This window comes from Hypomesus nipponensis, chromosome 14 (assembly GCF_054491055.1).
Source record: "Hypomesus nipponensis isolate SF chromosome 14, ASM5449105v1, whole genome shotgun sequence".
NCBI classification, from domain to species: Eukaryota; Metazoa; Chordata; class Actinopteri; order Osmeriformes; family Osmeridae; genus Hypomesus; species Hypomesus nipponensis.
In genome coordinates, this window is record NC_140374.1 from 19,014,587 (window position 1) to 19,029,052 (window position 14,466).

The following is a 14,466-nucleotide window of genomic DNA, read 5'->3' on the forward strand; positions in this document are numbered from 1 at the left end:
GAGCCTATGTACATATTTGTCCTTGTTCTCCCAAAAAGGTTAAGTCCCACAGTGTTGCCCGATGATCATAACGGCATCATCTCTAATGCTTTACACCGCACATTAACCCCTTGCCTGCAAGCACTGTACACCACTTCTTCATTCACTGTGCACACTTACAGACAAGTGTAATAATGTGTGACGGGCTCAATGGCCGTGCACCTTGTGCTTAGATCAGATCATTGGCCCCACTCTGCAGGTTTGATGTGCCATTAACCCCATGTGGGATACAGTATGTGGTGGATATAAAAAGGTGTGGTCCTAGTTGAGGTTGGGGCTAGGGCTAGGGCTAGGGCTAGGGCTAGGGCTAGGGCTAGGGCTAGGGCTAGGGCTAGGGCTAGGGCTAGGGCTAGGGCTAGGGCTAGGGCTAGGGCTGGGGTCGGGCTGGGGCTGAGGTCAGGGCTGAGGTCAGGGCTGGGGCTGGGGCTGGGGCTGGGGCTGGGGCTGGGGCTGGGGCTGGGGCTGGGGCTGGGGCTGGGGCTGGGGCTGGGGCTGGGGCCCTCCTGTCAGGACTCCATGGATTGATTCAAGACAATACAAAGACACAGACCAGATTTAGACCTCAAACTGTAAGTTCTGCCATTGTTCCGTTTTACAGTCTCTCTCCTAATCTGCGTACACCAGTGGATAGGACAGTTGTTTCTACCAATGTATTCTCATCACATTTGGCTAGAAACATTTGATATTTAAAATGTCAGCCACATTGATGACACAAAAACTGTTTATAATACTTTGGCTCAAATCACCAGTCTTGTCTCATTACAATAAATGTCAAGATGATACAAGCGTTCATTGTCTAATAAAATGGAAAATTATCATATCACACAGCCAAACTGAAATTCACATCAGTAATGGTTATGGATAAGTACTTATCTCACACCCTGTGGAAAGGGTTTTAGAAGCATTAGAGTTTTATTGTATTGCTTGGAGCATCAGAATCAAAGGTGCGTAAACTTAATGGCACAATGTATGAGGTAAATGTCTTTTTCTACAGTGAACTAATTAAACAGTGTAGCATTTTGTTATTTTAGATTAGTAGCTTAATGTCTAAAGATCTTTTCCATACACCATTAGAAAAAATAACGATAGCAGGGAAGTCTTTCCCCTGTCGACCAATGAAACACAAGGATGGATGGGCCTACCCCATCCTCTGTCCTGACATGAGAGGGGCCTTGCCAAGCCTCTGGCCCTTCAAAATAGGCAAGTTTTCATGTTCGTGAGTATTGCTTAATTATCCATACATAGCCATTTACAAGCATAGCCAAAGGGTTCTGACTCCACAATAGTCCCCTGTTTAATGGGAAATAACATTAAGACGTGCAGCCAGAATTATTCACTGCATTACCCACGTTTCATAACACGTATTAACTCCAGCAATTTCATGCATATGGATAGTGACAGGGATTCTTAGCAGGGGAGGTCCTGATTGTACAAAAACTAATTTCACAATGATTAGTTTGGGTGGTGATGTGAACCATCGCGCGTGTGTGTGTGTGTTTGTGTGTGTGTATGTGTGTGTGTGTGTGTGTGTGTGTGTGGGGGGGGGGGGGGTCGAGACATAGGTTGTTATGATGGTGTTGTTTTGATTCTGCATTAAAGTAAGAGAACACATATCATAACCATCGTGAGTCCATCATTTACAGCAGCTTTGCCGGCTCTTCAAAGAGCTGATGCAAGGTAGAGATTCTAGTCATAAATAAAGGGATGAGCACAATGCAAACCATTTAGCCTCAGGGAGAAGTTAATGAGTCATGGCCAAGTGCAGGGTCCCATACATATGTAAGTTTAGGAGATATTCAGCAAAGCTTTAAAATCACCAAAACATTACCAGGGACCATTGCTCACAATAAATATTTTTAATTGTGTTTATGAACTGGGATGTACTGATACTGACATTCTCAATAGTTAATAGTTAATATTGTGTTCGTTTGTTGTTAAAGCTGCAATAGGTGAAATAGTATAATTAATTATAATATGAACGATTTTCATATTTCACATACTTTCCTCCTTCTCGAGTTAGATTGACAATGGTTTCACAAATTAAGCCAATGCGAAAGAGAAGCTTATATATTTTTATATAACATAATACTTAGATATAAAGGCATTAGTGTAAAAGTAACAAATGATATATCTTGAAACATAACTGAACTGGTTTGAGCCATTAAATTGTATTGACTCCCCCTTTACTTTGTTAGAATTGGTGTTGCAAGGCAGTAATGATTGCACAACGCCACTAGGTGGCAACACACTATCTTTAACAGTTAACTGATTGCTTCAAATACTGAACATGACTTTGAACATTTGAACACCGTTTGTAACACCAAGTAGATTCGATAAGAGTGTTACAAATCTGTACGAGATTATATATCTAAAATACATATATAATGTATATGTACATACAGTGAGACATTGTTATTTTTATTTTAATGTTCACTTTACGTTCCTTGCTTTCGGAATATTAACGCCAAACACGGCACTGTGGCTGTAGAGTAAGGACAGAGTACTCGCTTTGTGTTTGTGAGGTCCTCGGTGCAATATGCCTTACTGGGTGGCAAATCTGAAAGTTAATTGTTTTTACCGCCTTTCAAAAAGTAGTTCCCTGACCGGGAATCGAACCCGGGCCGCGGCGGTGAGAGCGCCGAATCCTAACCACTAGACCACCAGGGATACTATAGTGAAACAAAATGTCTTTAGCACTCTCTAGGTAAGGTCTGCTCTGGAAGAGTTTAGGATGTGTTCGGACGTTTGTGCCGCGGCACGCGTAGACAGAAGGGCGCGATATAGGGAGCAGACAGGGAAGGAGGGGTGTAGATGATGACGAGGAGGATATTTGGAGGTTTGGTTCAAGGGAGGGACAGCTAGGGGGTACATGGTCACTGCTGTCCCAGATTTGGAGGTGTCGCCGTCTGGGGAGAGATTGATGACTGCGAGCAGTAGATAACAGCTTGCAGTATGGGGGCAGATTAAAGCAAGTAGAGATTTTGCGGGGGAACCTCACCCCACCCTGATGGGGCTGTGCAGTAATAACAACAGTGATGCTCTCACATCCTCAGAGACTGCAATTACTTCCAAAGTTAATTGTAGGGTATTACAAGGAAAATGTATGCTGCTTTTTTTTTTATAACATAAGGAGCACAGTGTGAAAATAAAATTGCATGAAATGTACTCAGACACACAAGTTTGGGCATAGTCTGATATGTGAGAAAAAAACGTTCTTAACAAGCATCTCATTTCGCTCCCTCTTCATTTAGTCATTTAGCTCTTCAGCTGCCAGACCCCCCCCCCCCCCCCTATATTGCAGAGTTTAAGTGCAGACATTCAAGGCCCTGTTTACTCTCTAATCCATTACCCCTCTCTGTCTGACCATTGTAGGGACAGTCCAGCTGATAGTTTCTCCCCCTATCCTGCCCAGCTTGCTTCCCATGAACACTGTGAGAGGTCCACCACAATGCCATTGTTGTCCATAGGATTGTCTGCAGTCATTACCTATTCAGCGAGCCGTCATGCCTTTTGTCCGAAATCATTCTTTACGCCGGCCTTAAGACCTCTCCCTGTCTGCTTCAGCCCATCTGCCCCCTTCTGCAACACGTTCAGCTGATCCCCCACTCCCAGCCCCCCGTCCTTCTCACCCTCACACACACTCACACACACACTCACGCACACTCCACACCAGCTGTCCTGCCCCTGTCCCTTGGGTGTAAACAGGTGCTGGGCTTGTGCAGGCCTCTGTGGAGTGCACATGGCAGAAGCACTCGCTCAGTCTCCATCCGGCAACTAAAGCTCTGTGAAACATATCTTGATGTTACTTCCTTTTTGACAGGCCTTCTTGTTATGTCCTGTTGTGCTCTGTTGTTTCATTTCCTTTTACCTCACTTATAAAGAAAGAGCGCTTTCTGATGCAGCTCAGTTAATGGTTATATTGCGTTAGTAAAGAGAAATAGGAAAGGAGGTGACAAAAGTTGAGTAACTTTTCATTCAACCGAGAATCTATTATAGAATGCGTCATTATTTTTGAAACAGGAAACACTGAAGTTAGACAACAAAAAGTAGAAAGTAGGGTGAAAACAAACAAATGATAGTCAGTATTGATATGCACTCTATATACATAATATAACTTGGGCCTAATAGTCCACATGCATATCAAGTGCTATCAGTGTTCAATTTGCTTTGGATTAAGGATGAAACCATATATTCTAGCTCCTGTCCATGCATGTGGACAGGATGTAAGGAGCTGGCCAAGTGGTTATGTAAAAATAGCTCCCAGTAGTCATTGATGGGAGTTAAAAATAGAGAGAAGGAAAGGGGGCTATCATGAGGAGCCTCTGGTTAAGGATAATTATAGCCCAGGCACAGTGTTGTTTACCAGGAGGCTGCCAGCTAGGGGTGTACTTATCAATAACACCATACAAACAGACCAAAATAGACCTGCAAGCCCGGTCACCTCAGTCATTTGTGGACTGATGCAGCCAAGGTGAAATTAAATCACTTTTATGAGGGGCATCAAAGGATTACTCAGAGAGGGTCATCTATTTAAGGACGCCATGGTTGTAAATTAGGAATTGGTCTCTTTTCCACAAAATACGGCCAGCATATGTAACATTTCTGTATCTAATAACCTTTGTAATTGTTGATGGCAATACAAAATAATTCATTGTAGTAGATTCAATTTCGAGACCGTCAATGACACTCAACTAACCAGACTCTTGCATATATTTGTGCTCTACAGTTTTTATTCAACACATTGATAGGGTTTAACTGTGGATCGAGATTATGACAGTTTAAGTTGTCAATGTGTGATAAAACATAGATACATGTTTAAATATCCGAAGGTTTTACACAATTAGTATATAAAGGAAGCATGTAGACATACTAATCTCACATAACAAAGTACACAAAAAACATGCCAAGTAAAACGGAAAAAGTACATTAACTGAACAAGGTTGTATTCTCTTGTGTGTAGGGGGGAGGGGCAGACGGGCGATTAGAACGCCCGGAGAGAAGTCCACAGAAAAGAGAGCCAGTCAACTTGAACTGAGTACCGCGAGCGGCCGTCGAGCGCACACAGCACTCCCGTTGCCAACCAGCTTTAACATTTCTGACAAGAAGAAGACCGCGACGTTTTTGTGAATTGTGTGTCTAGATTTTTAGGAGGGCCATAATACGGTCTTGAAACGTAACTTACTTCTCACTGACAATCTCAAGATGTCGATATTGCCCTTCACTCCTCCGATTGTAAAGAGGCTTCTGGGCTGGAAGAAGGGGGAGCAGAATGGACAAGAGGAGAAATGGTGTGAAAAGGCTGTCAAAAGTCTGGTGAAAAAGTTGAAAAAGACGGGACAACTGGACGAGTTGGAAAAAGCCATTACAACGCAGAATATAAACACGAAATGCATAACTATTCCGAGGTAAAAGTAACTAGCTAACTAGCTAACCTTCTATTTGGGTGGCTCTAACGAACGTCACAAGCTAGACAGCTAGACTAGTAGCTTGCTAGTACTGACTACAGTACAGTAGCAAGTTGTAACCGCTAGCTACTACTGTACTGATAGCAAGCAGCGTTGTTATGGTTTAATACTTGTTAGATTGTATTAGACTGCATGATAGAACAGTTCCTAGCTTGTTTATCACTCAACATTGCTATTCAACACTGGATTTTTGAATGTTAATGGAACGACAGATTTAGTACCCATTGATCAGTTATAAGTACTGTAGCATATGTACGCTAGTTATCTAGTACTAGCTAGCGAGGTTTTGGCAATGACAGCTTATACGCAGTATTTTGATTTTGCTAGCTACCAGCCCCTTTATATTTTAAATGTGCATGTTTGCACTTAATTCAAGTTATAGCATACATTACTGTTACAAGGTACTGCATAATTCTACTTTTAATTGATTGTGTATATGCTAAACGAACGTTGGCACTAGTTAGCTCATATTTGGTAAATAACCTACATCTGTGTCGTGGCCTCACGTCTACTCAGTATTTGCCCTAGCTAGTAGCAGTTAGCTAGCGTAGCTAACTAAGCCTGTTACAGTATGTCCTAATGCAACTGGCTAGCTAGGCCGGTTTGATGGCAGCCCTTATTAGTCTACCCTTATTAACCGTTATATCAGGGCAGATGTCAGTAGCCTAGCCAAAATATTACATGCCAGACGAGTAATCTGAAATCATCAATATACTTATATATAAATATGGAGAGAGAGAGGGAGATGTCTACAATAGTGTGAAGCCTGTTGCCACGGTTAGTTCTTTCGCTTCAGCGAGGTGACAAGCCATAACGATGAGTCTTTTTCCCTGAGGGTTTGAAATGCTTCTACAAGTCCTTACAGGACAGATGGGTGGCTGTTACTGGTGAGTCAGTGGGCAGGGTCAGTGTTTTGACTAGAGAGTGAGAGTTGGAGTGAAGCTGGATATGGGAACCCTGTAGTTATTTATGTAATACAGTTGAAAAATGATGTGGAAAAAATGGCACTGTGAATTCATAATTATTCAGAAGGAGAGTTATTCTTTATTTAATTTCAAGCCATCGCCTTAACACACATGCAGATATAGGAGGTCGAACAGGATGCCGACATCCTGCTTCTCTGCGGCAACACTGTGAAAGCCAAGGCAGCCCAGCAGATGCATGGATTCCGCTACCACTAAAGACTCATGTGTATCAGTGCAGCATAAGCTCTTGCGTAGCGTAGCTCAACTGCAGGCCTCTATGCTCATATCCGGCGTCTGCTCTGCACAAGCTGTGGGAGGGTGTGGACTGCTGTTTGGTTTGTGGTGTAGCCTCAGGACTCAATAGCAGCGACTGCTTCATTATCTCCTGGGGCCGTTCTCCTGCGCACAGACAACAAGCCCGCTTTGTGTGCTGCACTGTCATCACCTTGTGTGATGTACCTGTGGGAGAGGATGCTTTTCCAGAGTCTGGGGGGGGGGGGGGTCTGGGGGGGGGGGTCTGGGGTCAGGGCGGGGCCAAGGTGCAGCATGATCCAGGGCCATTCCAGTTCTCACCCATCACTGGGCTGTCCAGCCAATATGAGACAGAGAGTGTATTATCACCCTCTTATCCTTATCCATAACCTTATACCCAGAAGGCTTGGTGCCGGTGTGTAATTGGTGATCCTAATGAACCAAACTCTTCCCTCAGGATATGGTGACCTACGCCCCTGTCCCTAGAGTGTAATGTGACTTTAGGTTTGCCATGAACCTCAAAATACTAGTGTCTCCATGATGGAGTGCAGTCAAGCAGGCTACATGTCAAAAGGGCCGATAAATGGATCAGTTTACTTTGTGGGCCTCTTGGTTTTGGGTTGCTAAACTCACACATGCACACACTCCCTCAGGAAGTAGCTGTCTATGCGGGGGGGGGGGGGGGGGGGGGGGGGGGGCTTATCGTCTTGGCTGTGACAGGAGGCTGTGGGGGGTTCGGGGTGTCTGTGTTTTTCCTTCAGTCTCCCCCCCTGGTGCCTGGTCAGAGGAGGCACAGAGCCACCGTGAGGAATGAGAACCACATGTATCTCGTCAGTGAGCCCTTCAGAGGAGGCTGGGACTGGGGGAGAGAGGCCCACCACACTGGGCCCTGTGTAGGCAATGGACCTGAGTGTAGGCAGCAGAACGAGCTGTTCCTCTCGCAGACGAGCCTCTCAGTCAATGTATCTTTCTTCCACTGCCCGAGGGGTTTTCTGTGAGCCTGAATTGGAACGTTTGCACCAAAACGTTTACAGTGTCTCGTTGGATTCGTATTTGTATTATTAGTCTGGCATATGAGTGTTTGTATACTGAGACGGCTCATAGCTCATGTTGAGTTGTGCACCTTGTTTGGAGAGGGCTGTAGGGAAGTCTGGTGTAGAATGCCTTCTTTCATGCCCATGCTAATACATTAAATTCATAAGCAAACAGTACGTTGAAGGCTTTTGAAAGTGCAAAACGTAGGGCCTGCCTACTCTGAAGGTATATCCTGCACGGCAGTTGGGCTGCCTGTCAGTGACAGTAGAAATACTGTAGCTGGAGACTAATGTCCTGTGTGCGCGTGCCGTCAGGTCTCTGGACGGGCGCCTGCAGGTGTCCCACAGGAAAGGCCTTCCTCACGTCATCTACTGCCGCCTGTGGCGCTGGCCGGACCTGCAGTCCCACCACGAGCTGAGGGCCATCGACCTCTGTGAGTTTGCATTCCACACCAAGAAGGATGAGGTGTGCGTCAACCCATACCACTACCAGCGCGTGGAGACACCAAGTGAGTACAACAGCCTTGTCCATGGACCAGGCCTGAAGTGTGTGTGTGTGTGTGTGTGTGTGTGTCTGGGTCTTCTGCTGCTGCTGTGTGAGAGACTGAGTACCCGTGTGTGTGTGTGTGTGTGTGTGTGTTTCAGTCCTGCCTCCTGTCCTGGTACCGCGCTACTCGGATGTCCCCACAGAGTTCCCTCCTCTGGACGACTACAGCCACTCCATCCCCGAGAACACCAACTTCCCTGCTGGGATTGAGCCCCAGAGCCACTACATCCCGGGTGAGAGCCCCTTCATGCTGCATGAAACTGTTCATTTAGCACACACACACTCACACGTACATGCCAAATTGGACATACTGTTGAAAAGTGAAGTCTTTTTAAGGTTGTTATTTCGATTGAACTAAGGTGCTAGTCGAACGAGCTCACAGTAAACTCGAAAGGGAAGACCTCTGACCTAAGTCTTAAAGGAAGCACATGGCTGGCCTGTGCTCGGTGTTGAAGGAACATGTTGTTTGTGAATGTGTCTTTCAGAAACCCCTCCTCCAGGCTATCTGAGTGAGGATGGAGAGACCAGTGACCACCTGCTCAACCACAGCATGGACACAGGTAACACACATGCACACACACACTCACATGCACGCAGGCACACGTTAACTTCTACACTTACAACCTCCTCTCTCTCTTCTTGCAGGTTCACCCAGTCTGTCGCCCAATCCTGTTTCGCCAGCTCACAACAGTCTCGGTAAGGACTTTCAACTTGCTTGCAGCTAAACCTGGACAATTTGTTATACTGTAAAAAGTAAACGTACATCCGTATCTTCAAGGCCCATCCTTCTGAGGTTGTCGTGAGTTTGGAGCCCATGTCGATACAGATCTGGTCACAATCACAAAGCTTCCTTCAGAAGGTGGAACTCTGGATGTTGTCCAGCTGAGTTCATACTGGGATCAGATGGCTGAGCGGTTAGGGACTCAAGCTATTAATCAGAAGGTTGCCGGTTCGATTCCCGGCCGTGCAAATAACTTTGTGTCCTTGGGAAAGGCACTTCACCCTACTTGCCTAGGGGGGAATTGTCCCTGTACTTATTGTAAGTCGCTCTGCATAAGAGCGTCTGCTAAATGACAATGTCAATGTAATACCAGCCATAGCAGCAGCACGCGTTGCCTGACTGTTGAGCCCAAACCCCTCAATCAGCCTCCATACAGGGCTGGATGTGCCCCCTCCTCAGCGACCTGTCTTATCTCCAGAAATACCGCGCTCCCCCAACCAGGAAAGATATTAATCTGCAGGATTATATCTGACATGATATAATGGCATAACTGGAGTTCACTGGGCCTCTGTGCAATTAGGAGTCCAGTGTGATCGTGCTACTTCCCTAGTGCTAGTCAATCGAAGAGATTAGCAGGCCCAAAAGCAAACAGCTGACTACCAGCAGCAGTCTTATCAGGGCTGTGTTTATAAATGGTAGGAACCACCTGCCAGCAGTCTTGCCCAGACTGGAATGTGTATCTAGGTGTGTGTGTGTGTGTGTTGAAGCTGGTATACTGCAGGTCTGGGAAGCTTAGCCTGGGGGGGGGGCGGGGGAGGTGGCAGAGGAAGTACACTATGAAAGAAGCCTTTGTCTCTAACCCTTTGAGGTCCTCTGGTAGAGTTGACACAGACAGCACAGGGTAATGTAATAATGATCATATCCTGTTGCCTGGTTATTCTATCTGGATGGAGGGCCACAAGGGGGGTCACCAGCAGAGAAATGATGAATGGTTATTTCACGTGGCTGGCTGGTCTGACCAGGCTAGGCCTGACCTGACTCCTGGGAAAGAGGCAGTGTTGTGTTCACAGTGCTCTAATGACCTCAGAGCATCTCCGTCCATTACCGGTCTGTCTGTAGACTGCTTTACCTTTTTTCCGCCACTTTAACGTAACTTGTTTATCGCACAGCTCATTCCTTGTCCTCCCTCATGTCTCCTATTTGCTTTCGTCTCTTCTCTCCCTCCCCCCTCCTCCTCTCCCCCCTCTTCCTCTTCTCCCCCCCCCCCATCTCCTCCCCCCTCCTAGACCTGCAGCCGGTGACGTACTGCGAGTCGGCCTTCTGGTGCTCCATCTCCTACTACGAGCTGAACCAGCGCGTGGGCGAGACCTTCCACGCCTCGCAGCCCTCGCTGACCGTGGACGGCTTCACCGACCCGTCCAACTCAGAGCGCTTCTGCCTGGGCCTGCTGTCCAACGTCAACCGCAACGCGGCCGTGGAGCTCACGCGCAGACACATCGGTACGGCGCCTCCACCCCTCCCACGCTCCTCCCCCCTCTGCCGTGTTTGTTTGGCCGACCCTACAGGGAGGGTAGAGCTGGTCTGACTGCCTCTCCCCTCTCCCTTCCCAGGTCGCGGTGTGAGGTTGTACTACATCGGCGGGGAGGTGTTTGCCGAGTGTCTCAGCGACAATGCCATCTTTGTCCAGAGTCCCAACTGCAACCAACGCTACGGCTGGCACCCTGCCACTGTCTGCAAGATCCCCCCTGGTACACACAGACACACAGAGAGACACTCACTCTGCCGACTCAGTGCACACACACACGCACGCATGCAGAGAGTCAGGATGTGGTTGTGTGTTTTGTATTTCCTAGGTTGTAATCTGAAGATCTTCAACAACCAGGAGTTTGCTGCCCTGCTGGCCCAGTCAGTGAACCAGGGCTTTGAGGCCGTTTACCAGCTGACCCGCATGTGCACCATCCGCATGAGCTTCGTCAAGGGCTGGGGAGCCGAGTACAGGTACACCACACACACACACACACGCGCGCACAGCCGCACATACACCATACACACACACACAGCTCCTTAGACTTTTCACGAACTCAATTTGCAAAGTCACAACATAACAGCATGATCCTATGCCATGATGAACGTGAAACCGTTGCATGCTCTCACACAGCGAGTCATCGTTGTCTTGAGAACACTGTCAACGTGTCAAGTCGATCGTTAATGCAAGCTGTCTGTTGAGCTTGAGTCATATCTAGGGGTTTAGATCCTCTCTGTCCCCGGGCTCAGTCCAGACGACAGACTACAGCGACAGAATGACTCAACTCCCCTCAGCAGCTCCACCACAACCACTTAGATAAACACACAAGTGAATGTGGGAGCTTGCAGGCGCTCTGTCCCCCCCCTCTGTGGTCTGTGGTCAGGGCTGTCCGCTGGGCCGGGGGCCGGCTGACAGGGGGCCTGCCCTGGTCCTCAGGAGACAAAGCTGTCTGCAGACTCCACAGCATGTGGAGCCACTTCCAACCTGGCTCCGATTCCACCCGACACCCACTCTACCTTTCTCACGCCTACTCCATCTCCTCTATCGCTCTCACTTTTTTCTCTCCTTCCCCTGTTCTCTCTCACTCTCTCTCTCTGTCTCTCTAACTCTCTGTCTCTGTCTCTCTAACGCTCTCTCTCTGTCTCTGTCTCTCTCTCTCTCTCTCTCTCTCTCTCTCTCAGATACTCTGTCCACTTTTACTTTCCCCCCCAGAATTGTAACACACACTTACTGAACTAATACTTCAGGTTTTCCTGTGTCCAGTGTGTCAAAGCCTACCCTGTGTATGTGTGAGGTTGCCATGACTGTTCCAAGTAGAGGGGCCCACCCTTTTCTTTATCTCATCTGATAAGACATTAAAAAAAAGGCTCTGAGCCCTGCTGGTCTGAGACTACAGTTGTTTCACACAAAAAAGCCTGAGGTGTAGCCTTGTGGACGTTCTGGTTGAACGTGGCTGACTGCCTGGGAACCATGGCTGATGAGGTGCCTCCAGGGAGGCAGAGGAGAGCAGGGTTACCGCTGGTGTGTTTGGCCCGGCAGAGCCTCCTGTGTTTGGGGGGGGGAGTCTGTGTTCCACAGCATTAGGACGTCACAACCTGACCCAGACGTGGAGCTTCCCAGGCCGGGAAGAGCCACAGTCGACTGGCGGTCAGGATAGGGGACCCAGGAGCCGGGCAGGAGCAGAGCAGGGCAGGACAAAGAACGAGAGGCCTTTGTGCTCCGGGCAGGCCTACTTGGAGAGGCCCTGGTGCGAGAGGCAGAGGGTGGGGGAAGGGTGGGGCGAGACGGCTGGAGAGAGTTGAGTAACCGGGGAGGAATGTTGGAGGCACGCAGGGGTGTGGGGGAGGAGCGGAGGGAGGTGAACGATGCACAGAGCACTAGGGGGATTCCCACCGGAGTCCTAGTGGCGTGTGTCACGTTTCAGACTCAAAAAAGTCAAACAGACCTGCTAGGACCATGGTCGGCCTCTGAGCGTGTCTCTGAAAAGGACTGGTCATGTTGATGCGCGTGCCAAATATATACACTTAAAAAAAAAAATACAAATAGTTTCATTTCTCAAATGAGTCATCTTATGAAGAATCGCTTCTCATTAGTCTTACTGTTTATATGGATTGCCCCATGGTACCGCATATTAACTTTGTCCTCCCACCAGGCGTCAGACAGTGACCAGCACCCCCTGCTGGATAGAGCTGCACCTCAACGGGCCCCTGCAGTGGCTGGACAAGGTGCTCACTCAGATGGGCTCCCCCAGCATCCGCTGTTCCAGCGTGTCTTAGAACCAGCCCACCCTCACGGCCCGCACTCATCCTCACCCGAACACCCCACACTCACCACAGACAAGAGTCAGGACAGGTGTCGGTAAAGAAGTCAGTATTCAGATGCAGAAGACTTTGCATTCAGGTGCATTATTTCCTATTAGTACCATCACTCCTACCTGTCCACAGACTCCTACCATTACACCACACACTCACTGTCAAAAGCACTTTCTTCACAAGAATAGCATTTAGCGTGTCCATTTGATGGTTGTCTAGATTTGTACGTTGTGTAATTTTGTTCTGAACAGTCAGACATAGCATGTTAGCCATAGTTCTAAGACAAGTAACAGGCATGTCTTGTTTTTCAAAGCATGATTTTACAATCATGTCTTTCAATTGTGGTTCTTTTTTATCATATCTGATAAAGGAAAATATTACAACTTTTTTTTGTTACGTAAAGAAAAGTAATTGTATGATTTTTGTAACTATTCTTTCATGTTGGGTTCAGATACAACAGCTGAAAGGGTTATGAGCAGATGGTTTCATGAGTATTTGGAATGTCTAAAGTTAATTTGTGTTCTCAAGATTAGTAGATGGATATAGAATATCTTTGTATAAGGACAAATTTGAAAACTTGTGGGCTATACATTTAGTGTTAATAGTTTTCTAAGTACTGAGTACTTTCCCCTCATTTCTCAATAACGATATAAATGAACTGCCCGGTCAGTCACAGAATTTGTATTTAAACTATATTGTTGATAGAGAGAATCCTAATGTGAAGTGTAATTTGCTCAGTGAAAAAGAGACATTTTGACAATTATTTTGCAAACAAAATATATTTTTACTGTTTTCCCATTGAGGTTGAACAAACCTATTTATAGGGTAATGAAAGATGTCTTGTATTAGAAACACTTGAGCCATAGGAGTCAGATCCGCTGCCACAGAGATTCATCTCAACAGTATACCTGCCATACAGACGCCTGACTTTTTAAAATTGAGATTTTAAAACATTTGCCACAAAGAACAGACTTTTCAATAAATTGCGCCAAAGTTGGCAGCTGTAAATATATTTTTGAACTAAGAGTAATTTGGCTACATTAATCTGAGTCAAGCTCTGTTTTATTTTTACTGGAATTTAGGATCTATTTGAGAGTATTTTTTATTAGTCATGCAAAACCCCAATGTGTCTGAAAAAAAATCTATAAATCCTGTATGTAAAAAATAAGAAAAAGAAAAATGGTATAGTACAAACCAGTGCTTGATTGGTTCTTATGTTTTGTCTGCCAAATCACCACATTACTGTACTCATTGATTTAAAGGAGACTGGTGAGTTATGTAATATATTTAGTAGTTATGGCGCTTAACTGAAATACTGCATCAAAGTAGTTTGTCTCTCCAAAAGGAGATGTTTTGTAAAGAATATGTATGAAATAATGTGTTGTCAAGTATCAGTACTTATTTTCCTTTGTACTCTTAAAATTGCTTTGTTTTATTATAAATGTTACTTTCCTTGTTATTTACTTAATGTTTAGTTGAATCTATCTGTTTTGTTATCCATGACCATTTCAGTCAATGTTCTTTAATAAAGTAAATAATGTCATGTTCTGTCACTTTCCAACTGTGATGTATCAAGTTCAATATATTTATTTATGGAAGATTTAAG

General features: G+C 46.2%; 1 protein-coding gene and 1 non-coding gene across 2 annotated transcripts; one reads left to right on the forward strand and one right to left on the reverse strand.

Annotated features, from left to right (window-relative positions):
- Positions 1 to 2,634: 2,634 nt before the first annotated feature.
- Positions 2,635 to 2,706, reverse strand: trnae-cuc (transfer RNA glutamic acid (anticodon CUC)). The gene has a single exon. It is a non-coding gene; the product is annotated as a tRNA-Glu (tRNA).
- A 2,324-nt stretch (positions 2,707 to 5,030) lies between these two features.
- Positions 5,031 to 14,408, forward strand: smad3b (SMAD family member 3b). Its single transcript, XM_084671386.1, has 9 exons — positions 5,031 to 5,444; positions 8,071 to 8,264; positions 8,401 to 8,535; positions 8,788 to 8,862; positions 8,948 to 8,998; positions 10,310 to 10,522; positions 10,634 to 10,771; positions 10,877 to 11,021; positions 12,701 to 14,408. Exons 1-9 carry the CDS (start codon positions 5,242 to 5,244, stop codon positions 12,822 to 12,824), a joined length of 1,278 nt encoding a protein of 425 aa, XP_084527512.1. The 5' UTR covers positions 5,031 to 5,241; the 3' UTR covers positions 12,825 to 14,408.
- Positions 14,409 to 14,466: the final 58 nt, after the last annotated feature.